The sequence below is a fragment of the Anser anser genome, assembly GCF_964211835.1.
Source record: "Anser anser genome assembly, chromosome: 11".
Lineage (NCBI taxonomy): Eukaryota > Metazoa > Chordata > Aves > Anseriformes > Anatidae > Anser > Anser anser.
Genome location: NC_139732.1, coordinates 22,915,790 through 22,932,498, shown reverse-complemented (window position 1 = coordinate 22,932,498; position 16,709 = coordinate 22,915,790). Strand labels below are relative to the sequence as shown.

The following is a 16,709-nucleotide window of genomic DNA, read 5'->3' as shown; positions in this document are numbered from 1 at the left end:
GCCTCGCCTCCTGCTCATGCGAGAGCCAAGGGCTGGGGCCGCCGAGGCTCAGCGCCGCCTGGAGCAGGGGCACGCGGAGAGGCCTCGGTGCACGGAGCCGCTGCGGGAGGAGGAGGGCGCCCAGCCCCGGGACTCCTCGCGCTGTCTGCGCCATGCTGCGGGGCTGGGAGGGGGCTGGGAATCGCTTCTGAAATCCTTTTTTTTAAAAAAAAAAAAAAAAACAACGCCGAAAAAACCCAACCCACAAACCAACCCAAAGGGCTCTGAAGTCTGTGAAGCGTAAATGAACCGCTTGAATGACGGCGGGATTTCCAGGGCGCTTCTGAAAGGCGGCACCGAGGAAAACACTCCTCGGGGGACCCCCAACGCCCGGCCCCCCTGCCTGCTGTCCCCGTGGGGCACCCGCTCCCCATGGCTGGGGCTGCCCCGGCTCCTCGGGACCCGTGGGGTCTGGGCCGTGGTGCCCAGCCCGGGCGGGAGGCTCCGGCTCGGCGCGGCTCCTGCCTTCCCCCTGCCTTCCTTCTTTTTTCCTTCTCTCTCCCCGCCCCCAGGATTCCCAGTCTTGTGATGCAGCCCTGCGTGACTTTGTTCCTGGACAATTTCCTGCAATTGTAGCCGTGCAGAAAGCCAGCCGCTGTTCTCAGAAGTTAATGGGTGCAACGCGCAGCCTCGTCAGGTGGCGATTAGCTGGGGAAGAGTTTGCGAGCGGTCGCTGTTTGCGCCGCTTTGGTGCAGGCAGAGCCAGACCTGTGCCGCGGGAGCTGCCGTGGGTCGCTGCGCTGCGCTCTGCTGCTGCACAGCTGCTTTTTAGCCTCTGCTCTCAGGAGAGGCGATATTTTTGTTCACCTAAAAAGGCCTCGCCGGCCTTGGCTGCAGCCCGCCTTTCTGATCCCTGTTCCAGCTCACGCTTCGCTGTATTTCAGATGTCAGTTGTCTTTTCAGCCCTGTAACCAGGCAACACATGGCAGGAGCCGGGAGCGCTTTGTTATTCCCCGAACTGCCTTACCTAGGCCAAGGCGCCGCGGCCGCGCCGGTGCGAGGGTGAGGAGCCCGCGGCCGGCGCCTCGGGAGCGCTGCGCCTCGGGGCGCTTTTGAACCCGGTTACGAGAAGAAAGCGCGGAGCCGTGTTTGGGGAGCAGGTTTTGGAATCCGGAGAGGCGCGGGCGGTGCTGCGGGTGGCCGGGAGCGAGGCCGACACCGCCGGGGTCTGCCCCGTCCCGCGGCCGTGCGCTCGGGGCCGTGCTGCAGCAGAGGAGGTTGCTGTGTCTGGGCGCAGTCCTTTCCAGGCTTCCCCTGCACGTGAAGCAAGTTGGGTTTGCAGCGACAGGTCCCAGCCCGCTGCCGCCCGGCAGCGGTTTTACCCGCGTGTGGGTGCTCTGCCGTCCCGGGGCTGCCCCGGAAGATTTCGGTGCGGGTTTATCCCCCGGGAAGTGTCTTGCCTTTCTCCCCAGCGGAACGATCCTTTTGTGATGTCTGACTTGTCTTTTCCTCTCTCTCTAAACAGACGGTTGATGATGAGGCGATGGCAGCATAAATGAAGATCAAGTAAGGAAGGCAGAACGATGCCCAAGGGTGGGTGTTCTAAAACACCACAGCCAGAAGATTTCTCTCTCAGCAACGACATGGTGGAGAAACAAACGGGGAAAAAGGTAGCGTGGCTTGTTTACTTGCCTTCCTTTGGGGATGCTGCCCCTTGTGCCCGATGGCTTCAAGCCGTGACAGCGTTTCAGATGGCAGCAGCTTGCCTCGGGCTGCCACCACCTGAACCCAGTCTGTTTTGGCACTCTGCTGGCGGATGAGGTCCACTTTATTTTCCTGGCGGCCGTAATACTTCCTGGGAAGTGCTACAGCCGCCTAGCCCCGCCTCGGAGGAGCCGTGGGAGTGTTGGGAAGACTCTTCCAGAAGGACTGGGTGTTTGTAAGGCTTCCTGCTAAGCCATGGAAGGGCCAAACAAAGCGGCGATCTTGTATGTGTGTGGCATGGGAGGGAGCAGATTCCCCTCCTCTGGCTGGCCGCGCAGCCAGGTCGGACGGGGCTGGTCCTGCTGCACCCAGCGCTGGGTGCTGAGCGTGGCCTGGCCGGGAGCTGCTCTGCAGAATTACTGCTGGGGGGGTTTATGTGGGGTGTTCGGGTTCTGACCGGGCCTGAGAGGAGGCTACTGAAAAGAGACCTGAGTTTAAGGGTAAATAAACCCATGCTTCTCCCCTTGTTTCCCGCACCCCGATGCTCATTTTGTTCCAGACCTGCGCTGCGCCTCCCCTCGCAGCTTTTTCAGGCCCTCCCCAGTGTACGGGTAGCTCCCGGTAAGCACTTCCGCAGAAAGCTGTGCTCAGATGTTACCTTAAAACACAAATTTAAACCCACCCCTTTTGTGTTCTGCTACGGAAACAAACGCCGCCCGCCTCCCTTTCACCCCCTTGCTCGGCACTCCCCGGGGAGCGTTCGGCAGCCCCGGTCGTGGCGCTGAGCTTTGTCCCGGCAGGGGTGCTGCGTCTCGTGCTCTGCCGCTTCCCCCCGGGGTCCGAGGGGTTGTGGTGGCAGTGCCGCTTCTCTCTGTGCGGGGCGCGAGGTCGTGTTATTGACGGGAGGAGGGAAATGACAAACAGCCGGCGGGGAAATCCCAGGCAGAAACGCAGTTTTCGAGCACGCTCGTGGCATCGGCCCCGTTCCCCTTTCTGCTGCCGTGCGTGCACGCAGATCTGTTCTGGGATCCACGCCGAGGGGTTCGCGGCTCCCGCGCGGGGAGACACCAGCCTTTACCTGGGCGAACGGGGCTGGAGCCCAGGGAGCGCGGGTCCGGGGTTTTGTGGTGCCACGCGAGGAGCTTGCTGCGGGCGCAGGTGCGTCGGGAGGGAACGGATCGGTCGTGGTGTGAGTCAGCCCCATCCTCCTGCGCCCGCTCCCCGCGGCTTGAAGGCCGCGGGTTATTTACGGGCAGGGGGCTGGAGAGCTCCCTCCGGCGAAATGACTCGGGACACAACCGATTTCATGCTTCCCGTCGAAAGGCGTCAGCACGGACGGGGAAGAGCCCTCCTGCTCCTCGGTTCCGGTCTCAGCAGAGGAGCAGCTCGCAGGGTTTGTCCTGCGGGCCCCGAGGTGCCGTGCCGGAGGACGCGGTGCAGCGACTCGCCCCGCAGCGAACCGCCCCGCGTCCCGCTGGCGCTGGGCCGCGGTGACTCAGGGCGAGAGCACGCGGCCCTCGGGCCTCCCGCGTCCAGCCGCCGCTCTACCTGCCTGTCCCGGGGGCCGCTGCTCTCCATTTATCTTGCGTTTGTCAACACTCGCAAAGGCCGAGCTGGCGACTTGGCACTGGGGGTGGGGGCGGGCGGGGGGGGCCTGGAGCGCGGTGCCGGGGCTCCACCGCTGCCTCCGGGCTCTCCTTCACCACCGCCTTAGCACGGGCACGGAAAGGAGTTTGCACACTCGCCGTGCCTCGCTGCCACAGAGCAGGGGGGGAGGGCGAGCCCCTCCTGGCTGTCAGGGCCCCGGGGGGGGCCCCGGGGGCTGCGGCGTGGGGCCGGGCCCGTTGGTGGCCGCCGCAGCCCGGCGGGGCCTTATAAGGGCCGCTGCTGTGCTCAGCCCTGCCCGGCCCTCGGCCGCCGGCACGGCCCGAAGGGCTGCTGAGAAGTATGCGCGCCTTATATGAGTAATTCCGCGCCTGCCGCGGCTCCACAGAGCCCCAGCGAGGACGAGAGCCCTCGCTGAAACCATTTCCTGACGTGCCCGGGTCCCACACGGCTCGCTGTGGGCTGCGGCAGGGGATTTCTGTTTGGGGGGGGGGGGGGAAATGCTTGACGTGCACGGTCTGAGGTGCGCGTCCGCTGCGGTGTCGGACCGCACACGGAGCAGGACGGTGCTGGGCCCAGGTTTGGGGCTCGCTCTTTTTTCCTGCCCCCTTGTCCCGCTTCCAGCAGAGGGGAGGCGGGCCTGCCTGCCTGCCTGCCTGCCTGCCTGCCTGCCTGCTGGGGCTCCTGGCGCCGCACGGAGCGCGGGGCACACGGGTGCTTTGAGCCAGATGTGAGCGAGGCTGAGCAGCCCCCGGTCGCTGGAGGGTACTCTGCTCCCACCAGCCTCCCCGGAGGAATTCAAACCCGGTCGTCTCCGTACTGTGAGTGTTTTGTTGCAGCCTTGATCGTGACGTGTTCAGTCTGAAACTTCACACGCTGTCCCCTGGTTTTGGAAAGGCCCCCAGGGACGCGGTGGCTCCACCATATCCCGCGTGCCCTCTTGGTGGCCCGCTGAATTCTGCCCGTCCCCACTTGCACCGCAGGGCACGAAGCCTCCTCTGCTCCCCGGTGGGGCTGGCTGGGAAAGGACGGCGTGCTGCTGCGTGACCGCGGGGAAGCTCCCAGCACCGCGTGCTTGCTGCATGGCTGCGTGCGCTGGGCATCTCCGGCGGCACGCGTGGTCCTCCTGGGCTTCCCACGTCGCCGCTGCCGCTTGTCCTGGTCGCTGCTCGCTTTTTACGAGCGGTGCAACCTGAAACACTTTCAACTCGTTTTGGAGAACAAAGGGCGCCGGGGATTTCCACGCAAGGCTTTGCATAAGCGGCTGGGCTGTGAGTCAGGTTCTGCTGGTGGTGCCGCGAGAGCACGGCGCAGCGCCTGGCAGCAGAGGCAGCAGTCCTGCGGGTCTGCGGGCACCGACAGCACCGCTCCGCTGTACGGACGGAGGAAGAGGAGGCTGCAGGTACACGGCCCTGCCTGCAAAGCAGACCGTACTCACCCCACTTCTCTGCTGGACGTCCACGTTGGCTTGCACAGGGTTGCGCGTGGCTCTCTTACAGAATTTTGCACCTCAAAGAGCTACGTGGTTATTTCTGCCCTGAAAACCTGAGTTTGGATAGTCAGCTGGCCTAGAGTGAGCTGTGCATGAGGACAGAACGGGGCGTTTGTTCGTATGTGCCATAAATGACCCGAGCAGATTGCTGTCAGTGTCTCTCTTGCTGATCAGAGGTGTCTGTGTGAAGAGGAGCCAGCACGGCGCTGCTGAGCGCCTTGCCCTCAGCTCCAACACATGGCGCCCGGCAGCAACTCATGGTGCACCCTTCTGCTATAGCAAGCCTAACTCGAGGTGGCTTCACGTAGTAAATTCGTGTATTCATATAGTAAATGTTACTAATAACGTAACGTGGTGGTTGGGGATTTCTCCTGAAGTCATGCTCTGCTGTGTCCCCTTTGCAAGGTGTCTTGTCTTAGCACCGACAAAGGGGAACCTGTTCTCGTTGCGGAGCTCTCGGCCGTGCCCCCAGCTCCCTCCCCGGCCATCAGCAAGAGGCTGAGGAGCCCCGCGCCTGCGTTGCACGTGGGTGCTCCTACTCATTTCTCTGCAGCATCGATTCATTTGGATTTGTTCCTTCCGTGAAACCCGATTCTTGCACCTTTCGGATGAATCAGAGCTTAGCCGAGACACAAGATGACCTAAAAGTGAAAACTGCTTTTACTCAAGAAAAGAACTACGTTCTTCATTACAAGATTGGAAATAATTACAGAAGTAAAGCTTAAAATAAGAAAACGAAAGCAGACATTATCTTCAGGAACGTTCCTCTCCAAGCTGCCTAAATTTCTCTGCGGTGGCTTCACTGCAGCGTCTGCAGGCCGCCTCAACAGGCCGCTGCTTTCTGGGGGAGCAGAGTTTGGATCTTCCTTGCTCCGACTAGAATGAAAGGTTACCATCACGCTGCTGAACAAATTAATCTTCAAAGCGGGGCCGGGACTTCGTTCCCGGTGGTTAATTCTGCTAGCCTGGCTGGCTCAGCAGCTCTGAGCGTTAGGGCGAATGCAGATGGAGCGCTGCCCGAGCTTGCCCGGCGTCGGGACTCACGCAGCCAGTTCCATTTTCACGCTGGGCTCTCCTCGTCTGGGAACGGGTTTTTTGCCCGATTCCCTTCTTCTTTGTCTCTCCTCTAACAGGGTGTTTTTAACAAGGTTGCAATAACTTTGTAGAATGAGCTGCATTTTTACCTCTGCCGTGCTTTTTCTCACTCCTGAGCGTGCAGAGCTCCCGCTCGGCAGTCGGGCAGCGAACGCCTGACCTGGCTTCTAGTCCCCGCAGCCCCCCCGCCTGCAGGCTCAGGCTTTCGCACCGCAGCAGCGAGCGAAGCCCGAAGGATTGAGGGAGTTTCAGCGCAGGTAGGCTTTAAACAAGTTGTCGCAAAGAACAGTTGGCAGATTTCAGCTTGCTTCTGCTGGGCCTTGCAGCCCAGCGCGCTCCTTTTTGCGTTTCTGCTCCTATGGCTCCGTTTGGTCCTTGCAGCCCCCTTGCAGCCCCCTTGCAGCCTCCCAGGGTGGGCTGGGAGGCCGCGAGCCTCACAGGCAGCGGAGGACGCGGCGGGTGCGCTCCAGCTGCGCTCCCTTTGAAGGTTACAAACAAAGAGCCGCGTTTTTTGTGCGGAGCACAACTGACCTCTTGCTGGAGTTCTCACCGTGGAGCTGACGTCTGGGAGAAGCGTTGGGAGTCGAGGAAATCCCGCCACGGGGTGCCAGGGGCTGGACCGCATCCTGGCCTCCTGCTGCAAAAGCAGGCAAAAGGTTCGTTTGTACTTAAATACCGGGTGGGAAAGGCAGCCTGAAAGGTCCGGGCGAGGAACAGGAGCTACAGACAGCGAGCACAGCTGCCGATGTGGTAAGCGCCATCTGAGAAGCGTCAGATGTGACCGGTACCTTTGGAGTCCTCCAGAACTACCTGCCTCGCTGCGAGCTGCCACCACGTGGACCTGGCCGACCGGAGCCATCGGTGTCGGGCACGAGACTCCCAAACGGGCCTCCAGCAGTGGAAGAGGTGCTGGGAGTGCGGGGCTGCAGCAGTGCTCTGAGCCCGCGCCGCACGGCTGCTGCTGCTGCTGCTGCTGCGTGGGCAGCGCCGGTGCTGAGCTCTTGTCCCAGCCCTGACTGGCAGGGGTAAAATGCCAGGCTGGGGAATTCTGGAAGTGCAGTGGCAGTTTCTGAGTTGCACGCTGGGGCCGTGCCCTTGCTGTTGTTCCTACCCAGAGAAAGCAGCTCAGCACCTCTGCTGCCTGGGTGCTGAGCTGGGGCAGGGCGCACGGATGTGCGGTGTAGCGTTGCTGTCAGAGCTTGTGTTGAATTGGGGAGGAAAAAGTGGCCTGCTGGCATCAAGGTGGTCCTGGAAGGTGGTCGTTGGGAGGGCTGGTTGTGGGCTTCAGATAAATGATGAGGAATTTGGTGAGGGGCTGCTGAGAGGCCGACCTCTCCCCTGTTCTCTCCGGGTTCTGGCTGTGAATTGCTGCCGGTCCCTGGCCTCGTTGCCCTGCCGGAGCTGCTCGGAACTGGTGAGAGCAGCAGCGCGTAACCTGCACCTTCGTGGTGCAACCTATTTTTGTCCACGTCAGAAAAAATAAGACAACAGCACTGCAACACGTGGTGTTTAAATGCAACCTGGGGCGGCTGCGTGAGGAAGAGGAGGAGGACGGGCGGTAGCGGTGCCTGCGGTGGAGCGTGCCCGGCTCCAGCCCCGACAGCCGCTCCGCCGGCAGGGATCAGGCTGCTGAGCTCTCAGATAGGTTCCTTTCGCTTGCTTTACCAAAAAAGGGATTCCCAGCCCCATTTTTTCAGGCCTTAGTGTTGCACTGGAACGTGGATGAGGAGGTCGAGCGTTGCGAGCGCAGCCGAGGAGGAGGAAGGAGCGATGCGTGTGGTGATGCCGTGGTCTCGCGAAGGCCGGCGCAGGAGCCACGTGCCAGGAGTTGGCTGCAGGCGGCCTGGCCGGCGTCTCTGAACGCAGGAATTTCTGTCGGCTGCGCTTGTCTGAGGCTCCAGCGATGGTCTTGCATGATCTGAAACGTTAAGGTTCTTTATTGCATCTAACTGTACCTAGAGCCTAGGGTCGAGGTTTTGTTTGAAATCACAGAAGCCGCTCGTTTTGGCCTCGCTTTTAGAGCAGCTGCACAGGGGTGAAACTCGGAGCACATGCCTGAGCTAATAGTTTCTGAAATACACAAGCTACAACTGCGTGACTTTGGCTGTGCGCATTCTGAGCGCGTGGAGCTCCAGCAGTTTCAGTTCTGCACCAGCTTTCTCACTGCTCACCCGGCGCCTGCGTCGCCTCCTGCGCCTTCGTGCACGCTCGCGGGGGATTTGTGCTCAAGGTTGCTTTTCCTCTTAAAATCCCAGTAGGAAGAAGCTTAGAATTAAGCAGCTAAATCCTTCAACCTGTGCTGCCCTCCCTTCAGAAGCGGGCTTTCCTGCAGCGTTTGCAGCAATCCTTTCGCCGCGGCACGGCCGACCCCGCGCCCGGTGGGCGCCCCGGAGCGCCGGCCTGTTGGGTGCGCGGGGCTGCGGGGCTGGCCCTATAACGGGAACGTTGGCAGGCCGCCGGCTGCCAGAATATCCTCCAGAATAACCCCTTATCACATAGGGTCAAGTAGCAACGCCGTATTCCTGTGCTAGAAACATCGCAGCCCCCGGTTCTCCTGGGCATGGCCGTCCCCACTCGCCTCCGGGCCCGGGGAGCCCTTTACCGGTTCCTGGGGCCGTTTGGTTCGCACAGCCCCCGGTCCCCCAGTCCCAGCCCCTCCTGCCCTCGAGGCCTCTGCCTCCGTGCCAGTTGCTGAGGGTTTCGCGCTGCACATCAGCCCAGGCTGGCCTCGCTCTTCTGCGGTGTGGCACTGGGGCTTTAGCTGGGTGAAATGAGTTGGCCTTTCCGGCAAACCAAGCAAGCGCTCGCTGCTGCGGCCCTCCCTGAGCGCGCAGGGACCTGCTGGGATGCTCAGAGCGGTGCCTCAGCCACCACGAGCCGTTCTTCGGTCTCAGTGAGCGGGTAGAGGATGGGGCTGGCAGTGCTGGCTGCTGTGCCAGCCCTCGGTGCCCCTTCCTCGCTCTCCTGTCCAGAGGACAAAAGCCGTTTCTTGCCCCCGTGGCTGCAGGGGGGCTCGTTTCTGCTGCATGCACAAACCCAGCCCTGCGAGAAGGGGAGGAAAAGCATGTCAGGAGGTTGGGGTGGCAGTCGGTCCCTCCACGGTCTGGGGAAGGTGCTTGCTAACCCGCTGTCTCCTTTCTCTTCCCAGGATAAAGATAAAGTTTCTCTAACCAAGACTCCCAAGTTGGACCGGAGCGATGGCGGCAAAGAGGTGAAAGAGAGGGCCACGAAGCGGAAGTTGCCTTTCACTGTCGGAACAAATGGAGATCAAAAGGACTCAGATACAGGTACAGGAACCGCAAACCCCACCGTGGAGACGGGAGCCATGGGGCTGGTGGGACGCACGCGGCGCCCGACGTTCACCCATCCGTACTGGAGCGCTGCTCCACGTCTCCTGGGGTTTTGTAATCGGAGGAAAAGGCGGTGAGCAAGAGGAGAGCTCCCGAGACGCACGGGCACGTCGGGAGCTGAGCGGATCTGGGCCCTTGTGTTCTCAGTAACACACGTAACGGGACCGGGGATGGCTCTGAGGGGGGGGAGGCTCCCCGTCCCGGGCTGGCGGTCAGCTCCCTGCTGGTCCTCACTAACCCAGCTGAGGAGCTGCGGCTCCGGCTGGCCGAGAAGCAGCGCTGGGCCTTGCAGTGAGAGCTTGGAAATCAGCGAACGGAGCCGAGTTCCCTCTAAAAGCAAAAAACAAGCGGTAAAAGCTAAGGTCGCACGCGCCCGCCTTGAGCAAACTCGCTGGACGTGTGTCTGTCTGTAAGTGCGTTTGCCACCTCTGCAGCCACACTTTGTTGTTTGGGGCCTTCAGACTTGCAGGACTTCCTTACCTGAAGCTGAGAAACCCTGTCCAGTCGGTGTGTGCGCGCACCAGGGCAAAGCCGGCGGTCAGAGCGATGCGCCCCGCGTGTGGCTGCTGAGACGTGGCTGCCTGGGGCTGCTGGCAGGCAGGGGCTGGCCGGGGGGGTGCTGCGACCCCCTGCACCGTGAGGACACCAGCGTGCCCCGCGTGCCCCCTGCCTGGCACTGCCACGGTCACCTCTGCGGCTGCAGCCCCGGCGAGCACCCGGTTCCCAGGAGGTGCCGGTGCCGTGCCGGGAGGCCGGAGGAGTGCAAGCGAAGGGAAAAGCTTTGCTCTGACTCAGGCCTCTTGTACTTATTGTTACTCCTCAGCTGCAACGGAGCCGCCGGCTGGTTTCCTCCGCTTTGGAAGCTGGGAGGGCAAATTTGGGAAGGTGACGAGCGCTGTCGTGGCCGCGCAGCTCCCGCGCTGGGCAGCGAGGACACGCGGTGGCGGCGGTGCGTCCTCGGGGCTGGCCGCACGTTTCCGTGGGTCTCTTTGTGCCGAGTGGTAATTCTTTTTTCAATTCTTTTTTGAACTCCGTGTCCTGAGAGAGTTTCAAAACATGAATTCACGGAGCCGAGTGGCAGCTCACGCTGCTTGCCGTTTGTCGGTGTGGAGCGTCACGTCGGCGTTCTTGGTGTGCAGAGGGGCGAGAGCATCACGGGGCGAACACGCCACAGCGTGCAGCTGCGGGATGAAGGGCAGCCCCCGGCCCTGCGGGACCAGAGGGAGCCTGGGCTGGGGGACCCCAGCTCGCTCCCCAGGGAGGCGCAGGGGCACGGGGAGGGCTTTGGCTGGGGGATGGCTCCGGTGCACGGTGCGCTGTGCTCCCTGGGCGCGTGCAGGAGCATCGCCTCCGGGTGCCGGGGCACGGCAGCGCTGACGAGCCACAGCCGTAGCTGCTGCTGCTGCTTCCTGCCGAGGGCGTTTCTGAACCGCGTGCAGGACTCGGTTGAGATTTTAAACCCAAACTCACTTAATGAAGGGCTTCCTGGCCCTTGTGGTAGCTGGGATGTCACGGCCGGGCTCTGCCAGCCCGCTTCCTGGGGGACCAGCAGCAGTTGCCTGCTGTTCAGAGGGCTCGGGTCTCCTTCTGGCTGCAGAGATGTTAGAAATGGTGCTGCCGGCGGCATCAGGAAGGAAAGGAATTGAAAAGGAGCAGGCGGGCAGGGACAGCCCGGTGCTGCTACCAGGAGAGGGTCGTGTCAGATGCGCCTTCCCCTTCCCCTCCGGGGCTTGGCGGAGCTGTGGGCAGGGGAGCTCGCTGGTCTCAGAGGTGCACTGAAAGACAAACGGGGCTCAACAAAGGCTGGGAAGGTGTAGGCGAGTCATCAGCAACCGATTTGGTCGAGACCAGGGAGAGGAAGTGACTCAGCCCCTGGGGAGGAGAGAGCGGCGGGGAGCTGCAGATGAACGGCACGGAGAGCCAGGCCGATGCTGAGCAGGAGCTGGTTTCTCTCCTCCGAGGTCTTTTCCTCCAGGAACCAGATGCTAGAGGTGGGAGAAGCTCCCCAGCACCGTGCTCCCCTCTGGCACCACCCTGCTGTGACCGTGGGGTCCTTCTCCTCCTCGGCCAGGCTCGAGGACGGCTTTCCCTCAGGGGAGAGGCCTGTTTGAGGCTGCACAAGGGTTGCGCACCTCACACGGGGCCGGAGAGGTGCCTCGAGCCTGTGCAGGTGCAGTCAGTGTCCCACAACACCCACCGGCCACGTCCTGCTGGCATGCAGCTGGAGGACGAAGGACAAAGCTTTGGTCTCGAGCAAGGGGGCCACGTTTGGCTGCCCCGAGCAGGGGCTGCTTTTTTTCTCTTCCCTTCCTAAACTTCGATTTCAGCTGGTGTGAGAAGTGGGATTGCAACACCAGCGCTCGCCGTGCCAGTTGCGGGGCTGACCTTCGATGTTTTGTGCAATGCAGCCGGACTTCCTGGGCCGCTGCACGCGGGCTTTCGTGTTTGCCTGAGGACGGTTCTGCTGGGCTGTTCCACAGCCACGTGAAATTCAGCTCTAAGGATGTGGGAACTGGGAGAGGGCTCTTTCCGCCTGTAGTAGGATTTTTTCCCCTCTTTAAGTGTTTAAGCAGTAACGTGAAGCCTTGCCCGGGTTTGCTGCAGCGGCTCGTCTGCCCTAGCACCGTGCAGCCGCTGTCCTCGCAAGGGAAAAAAATACACACGAATCTGTAAGCCTCCAGACTGCTTGTTCCGGATCCAGCTCTGTGGGAGCTGCATCTCTCTGCCCGAGACTTCTCCTGCCTTCCTCCTCTCCCCTCGTGCAGCATCTCCCCGCATCCAGACACCGCTGAGAGCCTACGTGCTGCCTGGCAGCAGCCAGACGAGTAAAGCCAGCTTCTCCTCAGCACTTCCAGCAGCCTGTGAGGCTTCGTGCAGCTCTTCAGTTATGCGCCGTGCCGAAAGGAGGTTAGCCATTAAAATAGACATGCACCGAAAAAAAAACCCACAGCTGTGTAATGCACGGGGTGCGAGAGTCCGGAGTAGGGTGATGGTTGGAGCAGGTGATCTCGAAGGTCTCTTCCAACCTTAATGATTCTGTCCGCCGTAGTGGGGACGGCCTCCTTAGCTTGATTTCGGGCTGTTGCTCGAGTCCCTCGGCTTCCTGTAGGGTGGAGCTGTGGTTTCTGGGCTTTCAGTCGTCACCGGGGAGAGGTAGGGCTTAATAAAAATCTCCAGGGCGCTTTGAGTTAATTTGGGCTTCCCTGAGCTCTCCGGGGAGCTGGAAGGACCTGAGTGAGGTTGGGCCTGCTGTGCTGTGCTGTGCTGGGCTGGTTCCCCCTGGGTGCAGAGGCCGGCCTCCCCTGGAGACCCCCCGGGGGAGGAGAGGCAGGCGCTGGGCTGGGTTTGCCCCTGCAGGATGCCACTGGCTTCTGCCTCCATGCTGCCCCTTGGGCCTGGGCGACATCTCTGGGGCAGGTTTTGGACATTTGCTGGCAGACTCGGAGCACGGAAGAAGCTCGGGTTTGCCCAGATCATGTCCAAACCCCGCCATCGCTAAATAACACCCGGACTTGAGTCCACTTACTCCAAAATCACAGGCGGAGGAGCCGTCCTGTGCCTGTGCTTGCCGGCGTAGCCGAGCAGTGAGTGCAACGTGTGCTGCTCCGCCTCGGAGCGTATCACGGCTGAGCCGCGCAGCCCTGGCCTCAGCAGCGTTATTCCAGAAACAAATGCCTCACTTTTAAAGTTCCCCGAACACCAGAGAAATTCTTATTTTGAACCGTTTTGTCACGCAGGCTTTGGTTTCTCTGGCAGCTCTCGTGCTGGAGCCGAGGGCTTTGCGCAACTGAGCTCTCCCACCGCCGCCCGCAGGGGAAACAAGGGCAGCCAGCGGTGAAGGGGGGACAGGACGGGTCGGGGGGGTAGGAGGGGACCTGGGGGGGCAGGAGGGGACTTGGGGGGCTGGAGGGTCTTGGGGGGGGAGCAGGAGAGGAGGGTGCAGGGGCCGGAGGGGCGCTGGGGGTAGGAGGGATTTTGCATTCCTCATTGCCGCCTCCAGCGCAGCCGCTGCTGCTTCCAGCGCCCGGCCAGGCCGGGAGGGGTGGGCGCCGTGTGGTTTGGTCGTGCTGTGGCTTTGGGTCACGGGATTTCTCAGCACCGCTCGGCGGTTTTGTTGTTGTTGTTACCGGGGTGCGAGCCGAACCAAACGGCACCGCAGGCAGCCGTGGTGGTGGCGCCGGGGACGGCGCGGGTCGGGGCCCCGGCGCGGTGCCGGGCACGGAGCAGGAGGTGGCTCCTGCCCTGGAGGAGGGGAGCAGCAGGTTAGGTTCCCTCCCGTGCTGTCAGGGTTAAAGGCGGCGGCGTCTGCCTCTGCTGTGGTCTGGAGGCATTCGGCGGCCGTCTGGGCTTTCTGGGACGGGGGAGCACGGCCAGAGGGCAGGTGTGGAGAGTGTGGCCTGGGAGTCCCCCGAGCTAAAAGCCCCTCCAGCCCTGTCCGTCTCCTTCAAAAACAAGACGTGAAAGTGGCATCGTGCTTCCGAGGACCCGAATAGCAAGGTAGGGTCCTCCTGCCGGGAGGCAGCGGGGAGAGGCAGAGCCCCACCAGCACCGTCGCGCCGTGGAGGGCGGCCGCGGGTCGTGGTGGCGGCGAGCGTGAGCGCAGGCAGCGGGACCTGGCCTCGGAGCCTCCTTCGTGCTGATCCCCGAGCACGGTACGTGGCGCTAATTGCTGGGTTACCAAGCCCGGATGAATCAGCCGAGCTCACCCGCCTGCTGCGTCCCTCCTGGACGCGGCCGCTGGGCTGCCTACCGCCCGCTCGTGCTCGGAGCGGCGCTGCGACGGGAGCGGGCTCGCAGGTCACAGGCGGCGGGGCTGGCGAGGGGTTCCGTGAGAAGCAAATCGCTGGCTGGTTAAAAAAAATGCATCCGCGGACCAAGCCGCTATTTGTGTGCGCCTCTGTTGCTGGCTTCGGGCGGATGTGTGCAGCTGGGGGACTCGAATGGGCTGCGCTGCATCGGGCCTTTCTTTGGTTGTATAATTTCGGTCCTTTTACTAAAATAGTCGAGAAACTGTTCTCACCTAGCAACCGGGGAGAGAGTGAATGTCAGAGCTTCTTCGCTTCTAGCTGGCTCCATAATGCCGGTACAGTGTGCCGAGGCTGGCAAACAGCAGCCTTCAGATCACCCTTAGAAACTCCCCGTGTGCATCAGCCATCTGGGAGGTGCTGTGCGGGAAAGCAGGTCGCTCGATGATGGGAGCTGCCATAAATCTCCCTCCTCCCCCCCGCCTCACCTCCTTAACATGCAGAGGGAGAGGCTGCAGTGTGCTGGGTCTCTGTGAACCAAAAATCTATCAATGATGGCTTTTTCTCTAATACAAGAGCTTTTATCAGCGCTGTCTGCGGAGTGTCCTGCCCCCCGCTCCCGGAGGGGGGCCGCGCGGGCGAGCCTTCCTCCCCTCCTGCTCCTCCTCCTCCGGTTCTTTCGGCCTCGTGGGAAATGAAAAGTGTGGACCTGAATTCTCTTTCGGAATTATTCCTGTTTAACATGGAGATTGCGGTATCTGCTAGAAGCCCCGGGGTTCCTCCTGCAGCCCGTCTCGGCAGCCTGTCAGCCGATGGCCGCCCCCGAGGATGCGTTTCCACCCCTCTGCCTGGTCGTGCTGTCTGTCCGGCAGGGCTGGCGGGGGGCAAGGGCTGGTGTTAGGATCGCCGGCTATCTGGGGCACGGCGTTCAACCTCTCCGCCCGAGCGATGCTCGTAAAGCCACCGAGGCCGCGGGGGTCGGGGCCTGCAGATGCTCCGTCGCCGGTGAGCCGGGGCCGGGCGCTGGGGGACCCTCCCCATCCTCGGGATGAGGAGCAGCGCTCGGGGTACCCCCCTGCCCTGCTGCCAAAGCAGGCCCTGCCACGGCGTTCCCTCTCGGTTCCCTCTTGGCTTTCACGTGGCTGCCGTGCCACATCCCCTCCCTTCTCTACCCGGGGGACGTTCACCCTGCAGGCGCTGCAGCACGTGCGTGAGCTCCCCGGTACAAAACGTGCCTCCTGCCTGCGTCGGGCCCCCCGGTGCGGCTGTCGAGCCTGAGTGCCTTGTTTCTCCGCTCGTGGGCCGCTGTGTTATGGTCTCGGTGCTTTCGTGCCAGCCCTGCTGCCCTCCTGCTGCCATCTGTCATTGATCTGCCCATGCCACTGCCGTTTAACCTGCTGCTGCTGTCCTCCCCGCGCCGCGTGCTGGTCCTGAACTCCGGGGGCATCCGCTGCGCCTGCTCACGCCGCGCTGCCTTCCCCTCTGCCCGCAGATGTCGGAAGCCCTCTGCTCGTGCTCAGCTGTCAGCAGCGTGCAAAGCCTGGGCGTGCAGCGCGCGAGCACGGCTCCGGGTGCGGGACGTGTCTGCGTCGAGCTCAGGCTCGGCGCTGCCCGCGCGGGGCCGGGCTGCTTCCCCTCGCTGGAGCTGGCGTGCGCCGAAACATCTTGTGCCCTGTGACTTCTGCAGTAGAAATGAGTCACTCTTACGCATGCCAGGCTGTGAATCAGGAAGGCAGAGGCTCGTGCGGTCTCTCGGGGGTGCAGTGCAGTCTCCGTTGCTGTCTGTGCCGTTCTAATTTATTCTTATCGATCTGCTGTTTGTGCGCTCGCTCCGTGAATAAACTCCAAAATCCCGACCCGTGAGCGAGCCGGCCGGCAGCGTCCCCGTGCAGTGCGGAGCCGTTCGGCGCGAGCTGCTTATTTGGAAATGGTATTTTTCCGCAGGGTACCACCTTATATGCCTGTGCTGTCATGCCGGAGCCGTTCAAACGGATGCTTTTTGCATTACAGGGTGCGACACGCGGTAGTGGGGAGCGGGAGCTCGGCTGCAGCTCTCCGCGATGCCTGCACCTCGCGGCGCGCCAGCCAGGAGCCTGCGAAGGTTTTCCCCTCGCGCCGCTCCCGTCTGGCTCCCGGCCTCGTCCCCGCTCCCCTTCCTGCTGGGGCCGAGGCTCAGCCCCGGCTTCGCACCCCCCGCCGAGGCAGCGCCAGCGTTGCGTGACCTGGAGCTTAATTCGGACACGGGAGCCACCTGCGGGCCTTTGTCCTGGAAAGGCGCTCGCGGTCTGCCGCGCACGAGAGCGGCGTTCGTAGCCCTCGAACAAGAAGCAGTTCCCCGGCTGAGGCTTTGCTCTGTGTTGGAGATGGAAGCAGGCGGCAATGAGCTGATTTAAAACTGGGTCCCTGGCGGTGGGGCTCGTCCAGAGCCCCCTGTGCTCGCCCCTCCTGTGGGGCACACGCACGGCGCCGCTGCTCGCACGGCCCTGCGCTCTGCTGCTGGGGGGGCCGCCCTGCACAGCCTTTCTCAGCCTGAGCACAGCCTCGCTAAGGGGTTTTAGTGCCAAACGTTTTATTCCTGCGTGCCGAGCTGTGAGCGTTCCCCTCGGTCTGCTCCACGTTGCTGCAGGGCGTTGCAGAGAAGCGCTTACTGAGGGGAGCAGCCTGCAGGAGCCACTGGCACCCGGAGCCTGCGGGCCGAGGTCTTCGTGCGGGGTCCCCACGGACACCTGGTGACAGCCA

The 16,709-nt window shown here is 62.5% G+C and overlaps 1 protein-coding gene across 6 annotated transcripts in view; it reads left to right on the top strand.

The window, feature by feature from the left end:
• Positions 1 to 16,709, top strand: part of ANKRD11 (ankyrin repeat domain containing 11) — a 125,126-nt gene that overhangs the window by 89,719 nt on the left and 18,698 nt on the right. For 5 of the 6 annotated variants that reach the window (XM_083851769.1, XM_083851766.1, XM_083851770.1 and 2 more), the window contains 2 exons: positions 1,505 to 1,649; positions 9,024 to 9,162. In XM_083851769.1, coding sequence (XP_083707895.1) covers positions 1,563 to 1,649; positions 9,024 to 9,162 — 226 coding nt within the window. In that variant the 5' untranslated portion in view covers positions 1,505 to 1,562. Of the gene's footprint in view, positions 1 to 1,504; positions 1,650 to 9,023; positions 9,163 to 16,709 lie in introns of those variants that run through there. The other variant, XM_083851771.1, reaches the window with a different exon arrangement.